The sequence below is a fragment of the Paramormyrops kingsleyae genome, chromosome 10 (genome assembly GCF_048594095.1).
Source record: "Paramormyrops kingsleyae isolate MSU_618 chromosome 10, PKINGS_0.4, whole genome shotgun sequence".
In the NCBI taxonomy this organism is placed as follows: domain Eukaryota; kingdom Metazoa; phylum Chordata; class Actinopteri; order Osteoglossiformes; family Mormyridae; genus Paramormyrops; species Paramormyrops kingsleyae.
In genome coordinates, this window is record NC_132806.1 from 5,455,198 (window position 1) to 5,475,465 (window position 20,268).

The following is a 20,268-nucleotide window of genomic DNA, read 5'->3' on the forward strand; positions in this document are numbered from 1 at the left end:
ATCAGTTTATTGATATATAGAATGGCACAACATAAGTGAATAAATGTACAACACAAAATAAGCAAATCACAAAATAAATGGGTGCATGAATAAAGTGCCAGTTTATTTGCGACAGTTTATTCGCAAATTAATACAACAAATTTTTAGTCCTGATCACACAAGTTTTTCGCCCAGTGGTAGCCTTCATCCTGGTGTCAGTGCTCAGCTCAGCCCCAAGAACTGGTACATGAACACCACTCATCTTCGTGGGGACATTCAGTGTCACATCACACAGCTGTGCGGTGAGCTCCTCCATGAACGCCTTGTGGGTCATGCTGTCCTGTTGCATGATCTCTCTGTGGATAATGTCGGCGTTAGTCGTGGAAATGTCCAAGAAGTGAAGAAAAAGTTTCCTGTACCACTTCATTCTCTTGTGCTGTGTCGTGTAGTTCTGGATCAGCTGGTCCGACAAATACTTTAATACTTCCGACAATGGACGTTTTGAAAAGAAGACAGATTACGGACTTTTTTCATGATTCTACATAAAGATTTACGCAAGACATAAAATAAAATACAATGTAATGTCATATCGCAAAATAAGTCAGTAAATTAAATAAAATAACAATACAAAATAAGTAAATGACGTGTGAACTTACCAGTGACAGGAAAGGAACGGAAAAGATGTTGTTTCTCCGCCAGTAGTCTCTTACGTGACTCAACTTCATCATGGCCATGTAGAATATCAGTCCAATGTATTTGTAGAACTCAGCGACTCCAATGTCCACCCATCTGTACTTTGCCCCTCTTGCAACATTCCTGGCAGCCTGTTTGTTGGTGTTCTGGCAGAGGGTGTTCACGGCATCCTCCGAAAAGAACAACTTGAAGAGACTTGCAGGAGTGTAACTGTCGCTTCTGTGAACACCCACACCAGACTCCCTCGCAGGACAAAACATCGCCATCGCTTTCTCCCTTCCATGACAGTGGTGTCTGATTTAGTTGACACTGTGGTTTCTTAGTCACAGGAATGTTCTCCGTGTCTCTGTAAAATGAAAAATGATAAACTGTGAGCAGTCGCTATAGAAAGTGATAAATATGACACAGTGCCTATGCAGAGTTAATAAAATAAAATAATTCACTATTATTAAAATAATTCACAAAGTGAATTTAACTTACTCATCAAGATTGTCTTCCATGACATCGATTCGCTGCTCAAAGTGGCAACGTTCTTCCTCGCTGTCCTCGCTGTTTTCATCCGAGGAGAAGTTGTCGTTTTCATCGCTCTCCAGTGAAAAGTTTTCCTGAACCTGGCGCAAAGCTTCCGCAGCAGATAAGTGCACGTGTGCCATGTTGTAGCTGATTAGTGAACTACCCAGACATGTGACCTTGTTTATATGAGTCACATGGGGCGTATACACACATTTCTTTACCCAATACTAACTGTCGGATTATAATGTCGTTATCATGTGAATAGAGCGATTTGCAAGTGGGCAGGCGATCAGAGCTGCTTCGAGATGCAGACGCTTGAGTCAGTCACTCTTGTTATTTTTATTCATATCACAAAGCTGTAAAAATATATTTAGTTTCTACCTATATATATTTGAAAAGTAGACCGTCCAAGGTTTCTGAGGGTGTTTTTAAAATATGTATGTGACAAAAACTCGCAGTTATTTGAACGGTTTGGCGAAATTTCTGTCAGGTCCCACCGGCGGGACCGCTGGTCCCAGAGGGTTAAATGTCCCAGCTCTCGTCTCAGGTCAGGTACATAGTCATCGAATATCTTGGAGAAACAAAGTACATCATCCAAGTATGGAGAGCAACACTCATCCCTTAGGCCCTCCAAGACGCTTTCCATGAACCGCTGAAATGCTGCCGGGGCGTTTGTGAGGTCGAATGGGAGGCAGATCCACTCATACAAACCCCAGGGGGTATTAAAGGCAGTTAAGTGTCTGCAGCTTTTGTTGACGAAGCCCTGGTGGTAGGCACTGCCCAGGTCAAGTATTGAAAACCAGGAATAGCCCCTGAGGTTATTCAAGAGATCTTGTATCCGCGGGAGCGGGTGACGGTCTGGGACTGTTTTCCGATTCAGCCCTCGGAAATCCACACACAGCCGCAGGGTATTGTCCTTTTTCCAAACACAGACCACCGGGGAGGAATACGGGGATATGGACTTCTTTATCCACCCTTGCTGCAATAGATTCTGAACATATTCTTTCACCTCCTTGTACAAGGGATTGGGGATGGCGTTGTAGCACTTTTGGACAGGTGTTTCATCCTTTAAATCACAGGTGTCAGACTCCAGTCCTGGAAGGCCAGAGCCCTGCACATTTTTGGGTTTCCCCTCGTTAAACACACCTGATTCAACTTCTTGTGCTAATTACCACATAGCTGTTGAGCTGAATCGTTTGTGGTGGAACAGGGAAACAACTAAGCTACACAGGGCTCCGGCCCCCCAGGACTGCAGTTTGACACCCCTGCTTTAAATGAATTTTCAGTTGCAGTCCTGAAATGCACATGATATCGGACTCATTCCTCGTGAACACATCTGACTCTTCGTACAACATTCTGGTCATCCTCAGTGAGATGCGACAGATCTACTGTCAGGTAGACCTCTAGTGAGGTTACTGTGACCTCCCTGCTCTGCACTTTCTTTAATGATCTCCGCAATGACATTACTGCCCAACAAAGGGCAGTTCACCCCGTGTTTCGCAACCAATATGGGTACTCAGACGGCCACAGATCCATGAGTCTCACCACACACTTGCAGCTCCTCATCTATCTACCCTTCAAATGGCTGCCGATATCACAAACATGTGATCACTCAATAAGGTCTCCAGAGGTTGAATCTCAACATTTGGGATGGCTTGTTTGACCCATGTTCTTCCCACAATAGTCACTTGAGCCCCCGAATCCAGTAGCATTTAAATGGGAACCACATTCAGCACACATGTCATCATGCATCGCCAGCCAATGAACTGTGCTACACGCATTCTGGGTGAACAATGACTGGTTTTGGTGATGTGGGTGGTGTTGTTGCTTACTGAGTGTCCAGAGGGGCGGATCCTGGGCTCGGCCATCAGTTGTCCCGCACCAGTGGCCCCGATTCGTTTCCTGACGATCTTCTCTGCAGGCATCCCACCGCTCGGTGTCCTTCCTAGCCACAGGCAAAACAGTGAGTTCAATTCACCCTACTCAGCTGCACATTATCTGGACATCGACCCTTGGTTGTGATGTTCTGTATTTGTGGGAGCGTTGCAAAGGACCCCATGATCCTCTGGGACACACTGTCCGGTGGCTTGATCACCCGGATTAGTTGCTCGGTCAAGGAGGACACCTGAGCAGTTAGTGCGGCAATAGCAGTGCGGCTGGCCTGTAACTCAGAGTAAACACTATTGGGAGTGATTGAGTCACTACTGTCATACTGGACCACATTAGCTGCCACTGTCCACGATTTAGGTTTGGGACCTAAATGTGTTAACCTATCCGCCTCCTCCCTGGTGGACTTAGTAATTTGCTCTAACAAACAGTCATCACTAACCTGCCAGTCAGAGATAAAAGACTTCAGGTTCTACAACATGGCACACGTGGAAGCAATGCTGTCACATCAGTCAGCCTTACCAGTGGTCTAGACATATCAGAAGACGTACTCAGTCTTCTATGGGTCACCCCACCATAAGTGTCAGTCACCACTGGGGCGGCGACCTGCGGAGCAGCATTCATCTTGTTGGAATCTACTACTGCATCTCTGCTCACTGCGGTTGAAAGATCAGCATTCACCTTCGAAGCTGCTGCTGCAGACTGGCCAGTTGACACTGCACCTGGGTTGATCAGGTCATCCAGCAGGCTAGAAAGGAGAAGAAGCTGCGACATGCCTTCATCCTCTGCCTCTCTCAGTCTGTCACTTCTCACATAATCTACAATAAAATCATAAAGCTCTAGTTCATTCGCTGTGACCAAATTGGCAGTCTCTTGGCCATCATCAATGGTACGTGCAACAGCCTGGACGATCAGCGCCCACCGTGGAGTCACAGTAACCATCACACCCGAACGTGCTCCTCCCTCTGGATGATTCCCCAAGCTGCAGCCCTCCAGGGATGATGAACATTCGTTCTGGTCGTCGCAGTCCTTGCTGTCCCCACAAGGTCGCGCCGTGAACCCAGACAAGCCCCCAAAATGTTACCGGCCTCAGGTCTAGGGGATTCTGAACCGGCACAGGCCTGGTGACACAATGAACCCGGAAGAAATACTGGGAAACGATGAGGAAAGAGACAAGATTACACGTCTTGTCCAAGCCAGCTCCAGTTTATTTCTAATTGATCCAAGTACATACAGTAATTTGAATGATCATTTCAATAATATAACAATTATTTAACCCAACTATAAGTATAAAACAGAAAATACCAATAAGCAAACCAATAACACTTAACGTAAACAATTATTCAGTACATTCCCCATGACTGTCCAATATGTGAACAGTCGATCAGCGCTAATATACTTACCTTTCAAACAGAATAATTTAAACTAACACTCCTACAGCAAAATAAACTACGTAAACCACTGACGAAATATGCTGATTATATAAATGGTTTGGGGGAAGGAGAAATGTAAAACATGTTTTATATATATATATATATAAACTGGAGCGAACATATACTGTAAAATCCCAATTATAAAAACACACATCCTGAACTTTCACAGCACCATTACAATAGAAAACAGGACTGTGTAAGGTATTAGCAAAAAAAAACTTAAATGATCTCCACAAAATTCTTAATACAGCCTCATACGTAAACCAAATACTCCATCTTCAAAAAAAAAAACTACAGCGCGCGGCCGCCATTATGCAGGTGCCGAACGCTTTTATCCTGCCCAAACTCCCTAACCACTCTACTCCCGCATCCCCTTGGGTGCATGCAGGTATCGACATACATACAATGACGCTTCCGCCTAGTTTTCATACGTTATCTTATTGTCGGAGAGAGTGATCAGCCCCCCCCCGGCTGCTGGCCCACAGAGTATGAGACACGCGCTGTTTTACTTGTACAAGGGGAACCACACCTTCTACAGTGAGTTACAGTGATGGCTTCCAAGGTGTGGCCCCTGACAGAGTTTATTTATACTATAAGGTAAACATACTGATCAGGTTACATTGTGGGTGTGAACAACATTTGGAATGGGATAGGATGCAATGGGAAAGTGGGAGTGGGAACAGGAACAACAGAACGTACAGCAGAGGTGGGCTCATCTGCTGCACGTGATGGAAAATTACTGGTAAACACTTACACAGTGGCTTCATGAAACAAGTTATGCATTCTTCAGAATACACGTGAGTGATAATATATATACAATTTCAACCCAACAGTCCCTCCTGTTTATCATGAACCGTGTATTTTACATCCGCCATCCACATCTTGTCTAAACATTTTCTGTGGGCGGCATCACTAAACAACGGTGTCATCATGTTCTTCATCAGCGAGGAACTCTTGTTGGCTCAGGGCAGTGTATGCTACAACAAAAGAATTAACAACCATTCTGCTAATCACAGCTTTACAACATGGTATAATGCAAATGGAAAGAATACAAAGAAAAATCAAACATGTGATAACCATTATTGCAAGAAATCTGAGTAGTCCGAGCCATCCCCCTTGAAATAGCCAATCAAACCAGGATGTGCTAGGGTGAAAGTCCTCGGCCATGGCTTTCCGAAGATCTCTCAGACAGTTCATGGCGTCAGTCATGTTAGGGGAATGGACATTGTCTGGAATGTATGTACAACAAGTATTGTTCAATAAAACACAAACATGTGAGTGGTTAGTTGTAATTTTCTCAAATGGGAGCCATCGTGCATCCACCTGGGGACGCGGCGAGTGTTGTCCGATGCGGACCTCAAAAGCAACCCGCTGACTACAGTCAGGAGGACCAGAAGCCATGTTACAAGGAACCGCTTACAGTGAGCCATTCTAAAAGTGAGTGCAGATCAGTTGGTTTCTTCACCGGGTTGAGACGTCGGCACCCTATTGGCTACCGCGCCTTTGTAGCGGACTTCCACTGCTACTCCGTCGGTTGTACTGGCTCCTGTAGGGGTTTAATGAGCTTGCAGTGACTTCTGTGAATCCACGATGGTCGCTCCGCTATCTTCACGGCTGTCGGGGTCGTGAGGAGCACTTGATACGGGCCGTCCCACCTGGGAGAGCTCCAGTCCTTCCGAAGGAGGACCTTGACGAGAACCCAATCTCCAGGTTTGAGGTTGTCCTGTAATACAGAAGCAGAATTTACTGGCAGACTACTGGGTCTTTGTAATTCATGAGTGCGCAGCAGTTTGCTCATCCAATCCGCAAGTGTTGTTCCCCTGTGCGCCTTTGTTATGTCATTCATTTCTGTAGCTAGGGGAAAAGGCCTACCATGCACTATTTCGAACGGCGTAAGACCTGCTGGGGTTGGTGTAATTCTCATCCACAATTTTACCAGAGATAAGCATTCTGGCCATGGTCTCCCTGTCTCTTCCACTGTTTTTCTTAGCCTAGTTTTTATGGTACCGTTGGTTCTTTCCACTAATCCTGCACTCTGAGGATGGTATGCGCAATGATTCTTTAGTTTAAACCCTAGCGCTTGAGAGCACAGGTTCATTGTTTGATTTACAAAATGGGTACCGTTATCCGATCTGATGGTTTGGGGAATACCATATGTAGGGAAATAACTGCCTACCAGACATTTTGCCACTGTTATCGCATCACAGTGTTTTACTGGGTATATTTCAACCCACTTTGAGAACGTATCAATTACTACCAAACAGTACTTTTTTCCCTGTGACCATGACAGCTCTATAAAGTCCATGTGAATGATTTGAAACGGGTGTTCTGCTACGGGAAACTGTCCTCTCTTTGGTCTCAGGTTGCCCTGTGAATTATGCTAACAACAGATAAGGCATGATCTACAAAAGTTTTTTGCATAATCAGAAAAATTTATAGTATAGAAATGTTGATGTATTATATGTACCATCCCTCCTGTTGAGACATGGGTATTTCCGTGGCTCACCAATGCCGCTGTTTTGTATAAATTTTTGGAAGTACGGGCTTATCATTGATGTGGTAGATATCATCAATCTGAATTGCTCCTCTCTTGATCCAGATTTTTACTTCTGAGAGAGGCGCATGTTTTTGAGAATCACTTAGTATATCTACATCAATCAGTAGGAGATCCGTCATTTTCAATGCAGGTTGTTTCTGAGCTGCTGCCTTTGCTGTTGCATCTGCGAAACTATTTCCTACTGTAGTGAAGGTGGTGTCAGTTTGGTGGGCTTTACATTTACATATTGCAATAGCAGAAGGTAGCTGTACAGCGTCTAATAATCGTAATAACAGGTTTGTGTGTGCTAGAGAGGTGCCCTGCGATGTTTTAAATCCCCTGTTCTTCCATACTTTGGAGTGATGGTGAACCGCTCCGAACACATATTGGCTATCAGTGTATATTGTCAATGATCTGTCTTTGTGCAATTCACATGCTCTGATGACAGCATACAATTCTGCTGCTTGGGCTGAACATGTCTGGGAAGTGCATTAGCTTCAAGTACTTTATCAGTTAAAACTACAGCATAACCAACCTTATTTCTCCCTGTACTGTCTTTAGACGCCGAACCATCAACAAACACAGTTACTGAATTGGATAATGGCGTTTGAGAAATATCATGTCTTGGTTTTGTTTGTTCCTCTACTGTGGCTTTGCATGAGTGTGGTTCACCATCCATAGCCGATGGAAGAAGAGTGCTTGGATTTAAAGGGCCGCATCTCTGCAATGTGATATTTGGTTGTGAAAGTAAAAGTGAAACTAGAGTGAGGTGTCTAGCATGTGTCAGGAAAGGGAGTGGTGTCTGTAACAATATTAGTGAAATTTAGTGTGGAACTTTCAGAGTGAGTGGGTGGCATAACACTAATTCTGCTGACAGTTTTACAGCTTCCGCTGCTGCTGCACAGGCCTGTAGGCATTGGGGGAAACCTGCTGCAACTGCATCTAAGCGTTTGGAGTAAAATGCCAATGGTCTGTCTTTAGACCCAAAAGGCTGTGTCAATACGGCTTTCATGTAGCCTTGACTCGCGTCAACACACAGGGTGAAGGGCTGTTTGTAGTCTGGCAGAGCCAATGTGGTGTTAGTTTGCAGCATTAGTTTAAGGTTTGTGAATGCTGCTTCCCCTTCTCTGGTCCACTCAATTTTGTCCCTTAGGGCCATGTGTTTCCCGTATATTAGGGATTGTAAAGGTTGGACCAAGGCTGCATAATCTGGAAGCCATTCCCTGCAGTAGTTGCAGAGTCCTAAAAAGGACATCATCTGTTGCTTCGTGTGTGGTTTGGGTGCTTCCTGGATTGCCTTTTTTCTGGATTCTAGCAGTGAACGACCATACTGGGAAAGTCTATGTCCTAGATACACTACTTCAGTCCGGCAGTATTGTAATTTCTGTTTTGATGCCTTATGTCCGGTTTCGTACAGATGCCTTAATACTGTTAGTGTAGCTTCTTTACAGTGTTGTTCTGTGTCTGAGGCTATCAGTATGTCGTCCACGTATAGTAACACTTGACTATGGGCTGGCGTGGGACATGTGCTCATTGAGTACCTGAGGGCCATGGTGTACACATGTGGACTTTCTGAGAACCCTTGTGGGAGTCTGGTATATGTATACTTTTGTCCCCTATAGGTAAAACCAAACAAATGTTGTGACTCTGGATGTAGGGGTACTGAGAAGAACGCATTGCTCAGATCCACTACCGAAAAATATTTTTTGTCTGGTGTCAATGAATTGAGTAGGAGATGGGGGTTTGGGACATCTGGGGCTGCATGTTGCACGATGTCATTGATTGGTCTCAGATCCTGTACCATTCTCCATTTACCCGTATTCGCTTTTTGTACTGGGAAAATAGGGGTATTACACGTGGACTCTGGCGCCCCCCTCAGTATCCCTGATGCCAGCATGTCCTGCACTACTGGGGCTATGCCTTGTTCAGCTTCAGGCTTTAATGGGTACTGACGTACCACTGGGCGGTGATCTGATCTCAAGGTCACTTTGTAAGGAGGGAACCCTTTAATCAATCCTACATCCATAGGGGAGTTGGACCACAATCCCTCAGGAATGTGGCTCAGTTCTGGGTCCTCCGTTGCCTCGGCTGATAATAAATCTTGTCATTCAGGTTCGTCTAAATGTGTCACAGGTGTGACTGTAATTCTCCATCCGAGGGGGAACCTCCAAACCCCTGTGCTCTTATCATGTTTCCAATCTGAATTTGGGTCTGGCTGATAAGATGCAGATCTATGAGTGGCATCTTCCACAAAATACCTGAGATCTTGCCATCTACCCTGGGGTGGCTTTGATAATGACACATGGGGCACCTTTTCCCTAAATAAATTTTGTTGTTTAGGATCCAATAACACTGAAGCTGCAGCGTAGCCAGTCGTGGGATTAACATACAGATACTGCAATGTGACCTGGGGTGGTCCCATAGCGTGAAACTGCCGATCATATCGGTAGTCGGGGCCAGGTGTGGGTTTGTACCACATGGTCACATGAAGGCCATCGTCGGGCATAAATTGGACCTTATCTACTCCCTGCTTTACTCTAGTTTTCCTTAGCAACTCCCGAGCTTGTGGTGTTTGGCCTAGGTCCAGAGACCAGTAATACTGCAGAACTGACGATCCATGGACCACTAGAGCTTGCCTGTCTATTATTGCTTTCATGCCTGTGGTCGTGGCAGCAATGCTTATGCCCATCTGGACCATAAGGTCTCTTCCTAGTAAGTTTACTGGGCATGACGGGCTCACCAGAACTTGGACCTCACACTCTGTCCCTGTCTCTTCATCTCTTACCGTTACGGGATTAGTTAATTGATGGGTCTCAGATTGCCCTCCGGCCGTTCTCACATATACTGTTGAAGTAGAGAACGTTGCTTTTGGCGGAGTTGTAGTTAATACTGTTCTACAGGCTCCCGTGTCACATAAACAATCATATGTCTGTCCATTTATAATAAACCGCTGCCTAGGCAGTTCTGCAGGCTGTTTAAGCGCTATCAGTTGGCACACCGCTTGAAGGTCAACCTCCTCCTCCTCCCTATCTAGTGGGGGCCCTAGCGGGGGTGGGGGAAGTGGTGCCTGTGGTTTCTCAGCTTGGCGTCACTGATCATTTTCTGTCGAGTTTGGGTTATTTACGCGTTTAGTTCTACACTGCTTAGCTATATGACCTGGTTTTCCACAATTCCAGCATTTGTTATCATACTGAGGCGAGTTCTCTGGCCTACCACCTCTTCCTCGACCTCTACCTCCTCGGCCTCTGTAACTTCCCCTGCTCTGGGGGCCTGAATAGACTACTGCGATTGTATCGCCAGAGGCTGCGAAGGTCGCTTCTCCCTTTTGTTTTTGTGCTTTTTGTGCGTGCTGGGCGTACTCTATAGCTTGCTGCACTGAGCCTGTATTCTGATGGACCCAATGTTTATCTATATACCGTTTGAGTTCAGGGTTTAGGCCGGCAAGGAATGCCCTTTTTAATTGTTGTTGGTATACTCCGGCCTCATCACTATCTGGGGGAATGCCTGAATTACTTCTGAAAACTGGTCTCAATCTGTCTAGGAAGTCTTCTGGCTCTTCCCCTTCTTTCTGTCTGCATTGTGAGATTTTACCGTAATCTGCTCTCCTTGAAAATCTTTCTCTGACTCTTTCTTCTAGCTGCCTTAGGCTGTGTCTCAGGGCGGATGAATCATGCGGGAGGGGTGTTCCGTCGTACGCATGCCCTGTGAAATCTCCTACAACTCTGCCCCATTTGTGATTAAACAGTTGCCTCAGGCACTGGAACATTTCTCTCCCGTTTAGGTGGAAGCTGCTTTGAAGTTCTAACACCGCTTCCCAAAATTCTCCTACACCTTCCTCAACAGGGGGTATCCCTTTTAAAGCTGCTGACCTATCCTCTGCTGTCCAGGGTCTGTACACTAACATTGTTTCGGGACCTGCTCCGTCCTGCCCCCTATCAGGATTCGCGACTTCCACCATGGGGCATTGGAACTCTGGGGTTAATGCCCCATCTCTGCTACTGGGGTGGAATTTAGTTTTGCATGACTCTAAATCTTTCACTGGATACAGTGAAGGATCCCTGCTTCGGGTCACCATTGGATGGAAAGGAGATTCTGGTGCCAATGACGCTAATGGAGCAGAATGTGGTGTCAACGTTCTAGGCGCTGCTATCAGCTTGTCTTTTGGTGCTGCTTCCGATGTCAGCTGCGACAGCGGAGGAGCGGTAGGTGTTTTCTGTCTACGTGGGGTCTTTGCTGCACTTTCCTCATCAGGAGTAACTAGTGCTACGGCTGCAAGTTTTTCTTTCCTTTTTCCTTTTTTTTCCTGTCTAGTTGCTTCTCTTAATTTACTTTGTTCCAACCATTTTTCTGACAGCTTGTACTCCTTCTTCCGTCTGTCCAACTTTTCACTATTCTTAGTGCGCAACACTTCTAGTTTTAAATCACTTTGTAACTTGAGAATGTCTGACGTATGGAGGCATCCTCCAAACCCGTGCCTTCTTCTCCACCTTTGATTACTTATAGTCCCTGCTCCTTCTACATATCCTTCCATAAATTTTTCATCTCCCTCTAAGGATGACTGTTTACTTTGCCCCTTTCCCATCCTTTTACTTGTCTATTGTTATTACTACAAGGGTCCTGAGCAGAAATTCTCTGGCACGAGATTAGGGAGAGGACACTAACACGGCCTTCTACTGCACACTATCTGTGCAGCGGTGTCAGTTTTCAGGGATGGAACCCGTCCTTGATCTCCCAATCGCCAGTACGTCTTTCTTCTCAGGCAAAGAAACAACAGGACTGGTAGAATCAGCCTAGGATTCTATAAATCGCTTAGTCCTCCACATTCACACAAACATTCATACCCGGTTGATTACGGCCAACTCTAGCCTTTGTCAATTAACAGGTCAATTAAATTCTAATTCAACTATTTCCTTTCGGCGAAATATAACCAAATTTAGATTATTTCCTTTCGGCGAAATATAACCAAACTATTTCCTTTTGGGGAAATATAACCAAACGTCTCACCTCTGGGGTCAGTCACGATGATCGGGGTCCGTCAGGCATCACCAGTCGTCGAGCGCAGTCCTAACCACCGGCCTGGTCACGAATTCTCACGTTCCAGGACTTTCTTGACCCGTCTTAGACGAGCGGCTGTCGACAGACTTCGGTGTCGCTCCTCTCGGTGCCCTGGTGATGTCCTCAGGATTCCCCGATCCACACGGATCACTGATTTGTGATCCGGCTCGAAGGACCAAGTTTTTATGTCGGAGAGAGTGATCAGCCCCCCCCGGCTGCTGGCCCACAGAATATGAGACACGCGCTGTTTTACTTGTACAAGGGGAGCCACACCTTCTACAGTGAGTTACAGTGATGGCTTCCAAGGTGTGGCCCCTGACAGAGTTTATTTATACTATAAGGTAAACATACTGATCAGGTTACATTGTGGGTGTGAACAACATTTGGAATGGGATAGGATGCAATGGGAAAGTGGGAGTGGGAACAGGAACAACAGAACGTACAGCAGAGGTGGGCTCATCTGCTGCACGTGATAGAAAATTACTGGTAAACACTTACACAGTGGCTTCATGAAACAAGTTATGCATTCTTCAGAATACACGTGAGTGATAATATATATACTATTTCAACCCAACACTTATAAAGCTGGGAAACAATGAGGAGAGAGACAAGATTACACGTCTTGTCCAAGCCAGCTCCAGTTCATTTCTATGAGAGCACGGCTAGTGTCCCCTCACTGATCCACCCAGCTAGCACCCTCTGCTGCCCTGGTGGCATGTAAAGAAATAAAGACTCTACAAGAAAAAAAAAAAAAAACTTTGTTTCCCCATTTCCTTTTCCACTATTTCATACCTCATACAAAGGTTTGATCCAGATTAAAACCGAGATTGGATTAGGTGATCTGGTCTGATTTCTGAATCCCTCTTTTTCCTTTGAACAACCCATTTTCAAGATTCAATCCAATCTGTTAACTGAAATTCCCCTGGATTACTTTTGAACAACTGGGCCCTGGATTGTATGACTTGAATTTTGGCCATCGATTTAAAGCTCCTGATCACCATGACTGACCTGCTTCCCGCACACCATCCTCACAATTAGCTGATTAGAATACTTGCAAGATTTCCACTCTGTATTACAGTAGGTTGTACTGCAGATGGCAGTGGTCACTTATTGATGAGCTAACACCTTATCGTGGTGGAGAGGTTTGCGTGTTCCAATGATCCCAGGAGCTAAGTTGCCCGGAGCTTTAAGCCCCTGGTAGGGTCACCCAAGGCAAACAGGTCCTGGGTGAGGAACCAGACGAAGTGCGGCTCACAAGACCCCTAATGATGAGTATAAACATTGATCCACTATTTCCCTTGCCCGGACGCGGGTCACCGGGGCCCCCTCCTGGAGCCAGGCCTGGGGGTGGGGCTCGATGGCGAGTGGCTGGTGGCCAGGCCTACACCCATGGGGAACGCGGCTTCGGCGGTCCCTGAGGCAAAAACTCAGGTATGGGAGGAGTTTAGCAAGGCCATGGAGAATGACTTCCGGACGGCTTCGAGGAGATTCTGGTCCACCATCCGGCGTCTCAGGGCAGGAAAGCGGTGCAGCATCAACACTGTTTATGGTGGGGATGGTGCGCTGCTGACCTCAGCTCGGGACGTTGTGGGTCGGTGGAAGTAATACTTCAAAGACCTCCTCAATTCCACCGACATGCCTTCCAATGAGGAAGCAGAGTCTAGGGACTTAGGGGTGGACTTACCTATCTCTGGGGCAGAGGTTGCTGAGGTGGTTAAAAAGCTCGTCGGTGGCCGAGCCCCGGGGGTGGATGAGATCCGCCCGGAGTTCCTCAAGGCTCTGGATGTTGCGGGGCTGTCTTGGTTGACACGCATCTTCGGCATTGCGTGGACATCGGGGGCGGTGCCTCTGGATTGGCAGACCGGGGTGGTGGTCCCCATCTTTAAGAGGGGAGACCGGAGGATGTGTTCCAACTATAGGGGGATCACACTCCTCAGCCTCCCTGGTAAGGTCTATTCGGGGGTGCTGGAGAGGAGGGTCCGTCGGGATAGTCGAACCTCGGATTCAGGAGGAGCAGTGTGGTTTTTGCCCTGGCCGTGGAACAGTGGACCAGCTCTATACTCTCGGCAGGGTCCTGGAGGGTGCGTGGGAGTTTGCCCAACAGTATGCATGTGCTTTGTGGACTTGGAGAAGGCATTCGACCGCGTCCCTCGGGGAGTCCTGTGGGGAGTGCTCCGGGAGTACAGGGTGCCGGACTGCCTTATAAGGGCTGTTCGGTCCCTGTACGACTGGTGTCAGAGCTTGGTCCGCATTGCCGACAGTAAGTCGGACTCATTCCCGGTGAGGGTTGGACTCCGCCAGGGCTGCCCTTTATCACCGATTCTGTTCATAACCTTTATGGACAGAATTTCTAGGCCGGTTTGGTGACCTCAGGAGTAGGTCTCTGCTTTTTGCAGATGATGTGGTTCTGTTGGCCTCATCAGACCGTGACCTTCGGCTCTCACTGGAACAGTTCGCAGCCGAGTGTGAAGCGGCTGGAATGAAAATCAGCACCTCCAAATCCGAGACCATGGTCCTCAGCCGGAAAAGGGTGGAGTGCTCTCTCCAGGTCGGGGATGAGGTCCTTCCCCAAGTGGAGGAGTTTAAGTATCTCGGGGTCTTGTTCACGAGTGAGGGAAGGATGGAGCGGGAGATCGACAGGCGGATCAGTGCGGCGTCAGCAGTGACCGGGAGCTGCATCGATCTGTCATGGTGAAGAAGGAGCTGAGCCAAAAGGCAAAGCTCTCGATTTACCAGTCGATCTACGTTCCTACCCTCACCTATGGTCACGAGCTGTGGGTAGTAACCGAAAGAACGAGATCGCGAGTACAAGCGGCCGAAATTAGTTTTCTCCGCAGGGTGGCTGGGCTCTCCCTTAGAGATAGGGTGAGGAGCTCGGTCATTCGGGAGAGCCGCTGCTCCTCCACATTGAGAGGAGCCAGATGAGGTGGCTCGGGCATCTGCTTAGGATGCCTCCTGGACGCCTCCCTGGTGAGGTGTTCCAGGCATGTCCCACTGGGAGGAGGCCCCGGGGAAGACCCAGGACACGCTGGAGGGACTATGTCTCTCGGGCTGGCCTGTGAACGCCTCGGGATCCCCCCAGAGGAGCTGGAGGAAGTGGCCGGGGAGAGGGAAGTCTGGGTTTCCCTGCTGAGACTGCTGCCCCCGCGACCCGACCTCGGATAAGTGGAAGTAAATGGATGGAAGGATGGATGGTATTACAGTACGCTGTACTTCAGATGGCAGTGGTCACTTATTGATAAATGGCTGGTTAGGATACAGCATGTGAGGACATCACAGGAGACGCCTGTATAGTCAGATAAGACATTATAAAGATTCTTTCTATGCTGCTTTGCAAGGGGAGATATCCATTGTGATGTAGATGAGAATCTGTGGCCATACAGACAGGAATGTCAGGAGGTGTAGACATGGGCGTAATTTCCAGGGGGGTTAGGGGGGTCATGACCTCCCCAATAATCAGATCCAGCCAATATAACCCCCCTAATAATCATGTTTCCCCCGTAATGGGTGGAGACCTCTACCCCCCCAATGTTCCAGCCCAAGTTACGCCCTTGGGTGTAGAAAGACTGCACTGTAATTCCCCATACAGCGCTGCATGTACATTTCTGCCTAAGTGCTGATTCCTACGTTTATATTTCTAGTTTTGTATTTTTTTCCTTTATGTTACGCGAGGGATGAGTGAAAGTTTTTGGGATGGCCTCTCAATCAACCAATAACAGAATGTCCCCAGGACTGGAGTTGAAAACCACTGCTTTATTATGGGCTGATTGAGAGGTCATCCCAAAAACCTGCACCCACACTGGCCCTCCATGGATCAGGTTCCCCACCCCTGTGTTACGCAGTACTGTAAATCAGTCTTGTCTTTTTCTTTTCTGAATCATGATTACGTGGTTTGTCAAGAAATTACAGTACAAACCTTATGTAACCTTGTACTGTTCAAAATGATACATGCCATACAGAACAAAAAGCAGCCTTGTACATTTTCAGTTATTATCATCAAAACCATTAGCCTTAATTTACTTTTGGAAAAACCTGCAGAATACACTGTTATATTGACAGTATGGCTAAGCTTATTCGTGAACAATGACACAAGGACTTGTCATTCTGATGGCACTGACATGTTCATTGACATAAATATTTACTTTTGAGAGATAATCTATGGCTTTCTTGCAGACAGTCCATTTGTGTGGTGCTGTTTGTACGAATTGTTTTGAGAAATGCACTTACGGTTTTGCAGATGTTAAGGGTGATTCCAGAAATGTACCAAAGCAACAGAGAAAAACTGTAATGTTGCTAGAGTGTGGCAAATAAACTAATTCACCATTTATTCTCATGTACAGCACTTAGAATGCTTGCTCGAAATGCAAATGTTTAAATGTAAATGTAAGCAGTAAAGCTACAATTTAAGTTCTGTTTGCATGGTGGAAAGAACACTTAAACTCTCTTTTGAGTGTGATTAGAAGATCTAATGGTTTTGAAAACGTAACAACTGTGTGATATGAGAGAATCTAATATCAGATTGATAACAAAAGACTGAGACTGTGCTAAGCTTGTCTGAGAGAGATGATTAGCAAATGCCCTCCCACAGTGTCTCAGCATTCCGTACAAAGAACTTCATATGCTCAGTATGTGTTCCTCTTTATCTAATTGTTCTCATTTTAACTGGCTGTTAAGGAGTGAATTAATAAACATCATGTAAGTGTAAGTTAGAATGCTTTTTCACTATTACTTAAACTCCTGCGTGAACCAGCCAATCAGATCAGCCTGATGCGTATCTTGTACCTCTCTGTTTCCTGCCCTTTCATCCCGACCACGGCCATGATCTCTCAGAACAGCTTATTCTAAACAAGTGGAACCACAAAGATGTTCAGACTCTTTGGTCTTCTCATTTTTATTAGTAGGGTCCTAAAATATAAATTATTTTTGGATTTTAATATTTTCATATATTTGTATGATGTAATCAGTGGAATAAGTATTTGGCCATTTAATCTTCATCATAGTTAATAGTTATTTTGCTTACTGTTATGATGTATGTCACGTTCATTTGTGTTTTTCTGTTTTTCCAGACACTGCACTGGCTGTGGATGTTGTTCAGCCCAGTCTCCTGATGAGGGTTCAACTTGGAGACAGTGTGACTCTGACATGCTTCTGTCCAGACGATGTTACTTACCTTACTTGGTTTAGGCAAGCTGTTGGTCAGAAGCCCCAGCTCATGGCAAGGACAGTTACTCTTTTTTCTGTTGAATTTGACAAGAAATATAAGAATATAAAACGTTACTCCTTACAGAATGCAAAGGGGAGTTTTAACCTCACTATTTCCAACGCGGAGCCGTCAGATTCTGCAGTGTATTATTGTGCTGCTGTGTTTCTTTATGAGGTCACCTTTGGAAATGGAACCTTTGTCATAATCACAGGTAAATTAGATTCCAGCTATTTTCATATTTGCTTTATTATACTGTCAGTAAGATTATTCCCTGTAAAATATGTTTGAGAGTTGAGTCATGTGTCAATATAAAATTAGCAAAGATACCTGATTGTCTGCTTTGCTCCATTAATGTTTTTCTAAACAACATTAAACAAAAATCATTTATTATTATTATAATTATTATCATTATTATAGAATTTGTTACATTTTGCTTGCTGTCAGTAATCTTCAGCCAAAAGCCTAACCTTCTCTTTATACAGATGTTAATGTTACACATTGCAGCCTCTTTAAAACAAATTAAATATAAATGTTTGAGTTGCTATATATAGGACTGTGCAAAAATCTTAAGCAAAAAAAAAAAAATATTTTTCACATTATTTATCTGAACAGTCAGCATATATTCGCTCTGGAAAAAAAGCATGATTTGATCAGGGATGTGCCCCATTCAGATCTTATTCGAGAACGGTCCTTAAATTTCAGTTCATTTTGTTAATCTGAATTAAATTTGAATTGTGGTTGAAAACAGGATCTGGCATTGCAATTAATATTTGAATTTAAGGAAGTTGAATGAAAAAGGATTTGGATTCAAATAAGTTCATATATGTACTGTAGGTGTAGCTTTTAACTATACAGTCTATTATTTAAATATGAATTACACATAGAAACATTAACATTATGTATCATTATTATAAAAATGTCATTTTGTTCAGAATGAAATAATGTAACATTTGGAGTGTCACCTAAAATGATAATTAAACTGTCATTTTGTGTACCATGGTGGATCTGCTCATAGGAAAAGCTGAGTGTCTCTCCTTAAAAGTTAGTGTTGGCTGCAGTGACTGCAGTTTCTAACCTAAGAAACATCCCAAACTCTTTTACTGCATCAAAAGTCAAACTAGTCCCTATTCCTGTCATGAAAGCTTCACATAATGTCACTGTTACCTGAGCCAACCATGTTTATCAGAGGATGCCAACCCTTTGGCTGCAGCTTCCTCTGCACATGCTGAGAGAGTCTTCAGTGTAGCAGGAAACGATTTCAGGACAGAATATTGCAAATTAAATTGTAAATCCTTTGAAGATATTATGCTGACTAAATAAAATAATAATGAAAAATTAGACATGTGTATTGGAATAAAGCATAATTGCATATGCCATGACATTTTGCTTTTTGCCGTAGTGCTGTGGTGGAACGGAAAAACTTACTTTTCTACGCATAAGAAAATAAATAGGAGCAACTACATGAAACCAAGTAATTCCTTTTAAATTCCTTTTACTATGTATACTTCTTATTTAGTGTTAAAAAAGAGACAAACTGTTAATCAGCAAACAGTAACAAGTAAAGATAATACATTTAGCTCTTGAGTCAAACCATGCAGGTACTACAACAAAATCCTCAAAAATACTAAAATACATCAACAGCTAAATATGCAAAAACAATAAATACCTTCCTCTGGAAAAGGGGCAACATAAACCAAATGGATATTGATAGAATCATGAAAATTATGCAAATATAATGTACAATTTACACATTTAATTTTTTGAAGTGAAAAGGATTAAATTCTTCTTCCAATTCAAAATCCAATTCATGAATGGAATAAAGCACAGTTCATAATTTCTGAATTTCGCACGATCCTGATAAGAATATATACTAATAAATGGTAATACAATAAAAAAAGACAATAATTTATTTTTTTCTCCAAGAAATTGGTGATTTTTTGGATGACTACAAGAACATCACTTTGGGTGCCAAACCTCTCCAAGATCAATAAGAATAATCTATGAGGATCTGTATTTTCAATTTTTTTTCTCCCAAAGGCCTGTCATCATGCACATTTTGCTTTTCAGGTAAAGACTCCAACAGCAGGACTGTGATACAGCAGCCTGTGTCTGACACAGTGCAGCCAGGAGACTCTGTGAGCCTGCAGTGTACAATAGAGACTGGGAGCTGTGCAGGAGAACACAGTGTTTACTGGTTCAGACATGGATCAGGAGAATCCCTTCCAGGAGTCATTTACAGCCACGGAAACAGGAGTGATGAGTGTGAGAAGAGCCCTGAGGCTGGATCTCGTACACAGAGCTGTGTCTACAGCCTCCCCAAGAGGAACCTCAGCCTCTCTGATGCTGGGACTTACTACTGCGCTGTGGTCATGTGTGGGGAGATGCTGTTTGGGAACGGCACACAGCTGCATATAGATGGTAAGCTTTAAAAAGAGCCGATGAAATCATTTTAAAATCCAAATGCAAAAAAAATCCAGGAGTCAGAAATGAGAGTGTAAATCCATTATTATCGTTGCAGTGTGACATCATCTCAGTTTCATCATGCCAGTTACATTAGACGTTTTTTTTCTCCAGGTCTTCATTCTTCTTCAGAGATGATGGTGCTTATCTCTCTCTCCATTATAAGAGCTGGACTTCTCCTCTGTGCTCTGCTGATATTCACCCTCTGCTATGGCGCAGTCAAGGTATCCTAGTCAATGTGTACTTTACAAATTCCTTTGGCAGAATTTTTATTGAGCTAAAGCTGTTATCGTAGAAGCTGATACTACGGAAGAGGATTAGGGCCACCATGAAAATATTATTTGAATTCTGACTTTAATGTCAGAATTCTTAGTTTAGAAAAAAAAGTAAAAATTCTGAGATTAAAGTCAGAATTCAAATAATATTTTCATGGTGGCCCTAATCCTCTTCCATATGATACCTTGCAAAAGACAATCTTCACATTTTATTTTAAATCAATTTTAAATACA

General features: G+C 44.6%; 1 protein-coding gene across 1 annotated transcript; it reads left to right on the forward strand.

Annotated features, from left to right (window-relative positions):
• Positions 1-2,490: 2,490 nt before the first annotated feature.
• Positions 2,491-19,992, forward strand: LOC140593190 (uncharacterized). Its single transcript, XM_072717097.1, has 4 exons — positions 2,491-2,575; positions 17,163-17,510; positions 19,367-19,717; positions 19,874-19,992. Exons 1-4 carry the CDS (start codon positions 2,491-2,493, stop codon positions 19,990-19,992), a joined length of 903 nt encoding a protein of 300 aa, XP_072573198.1.
• The last annotated feature ends 276 nt before the right edge of the window (positions 19,993-20,268 follow it).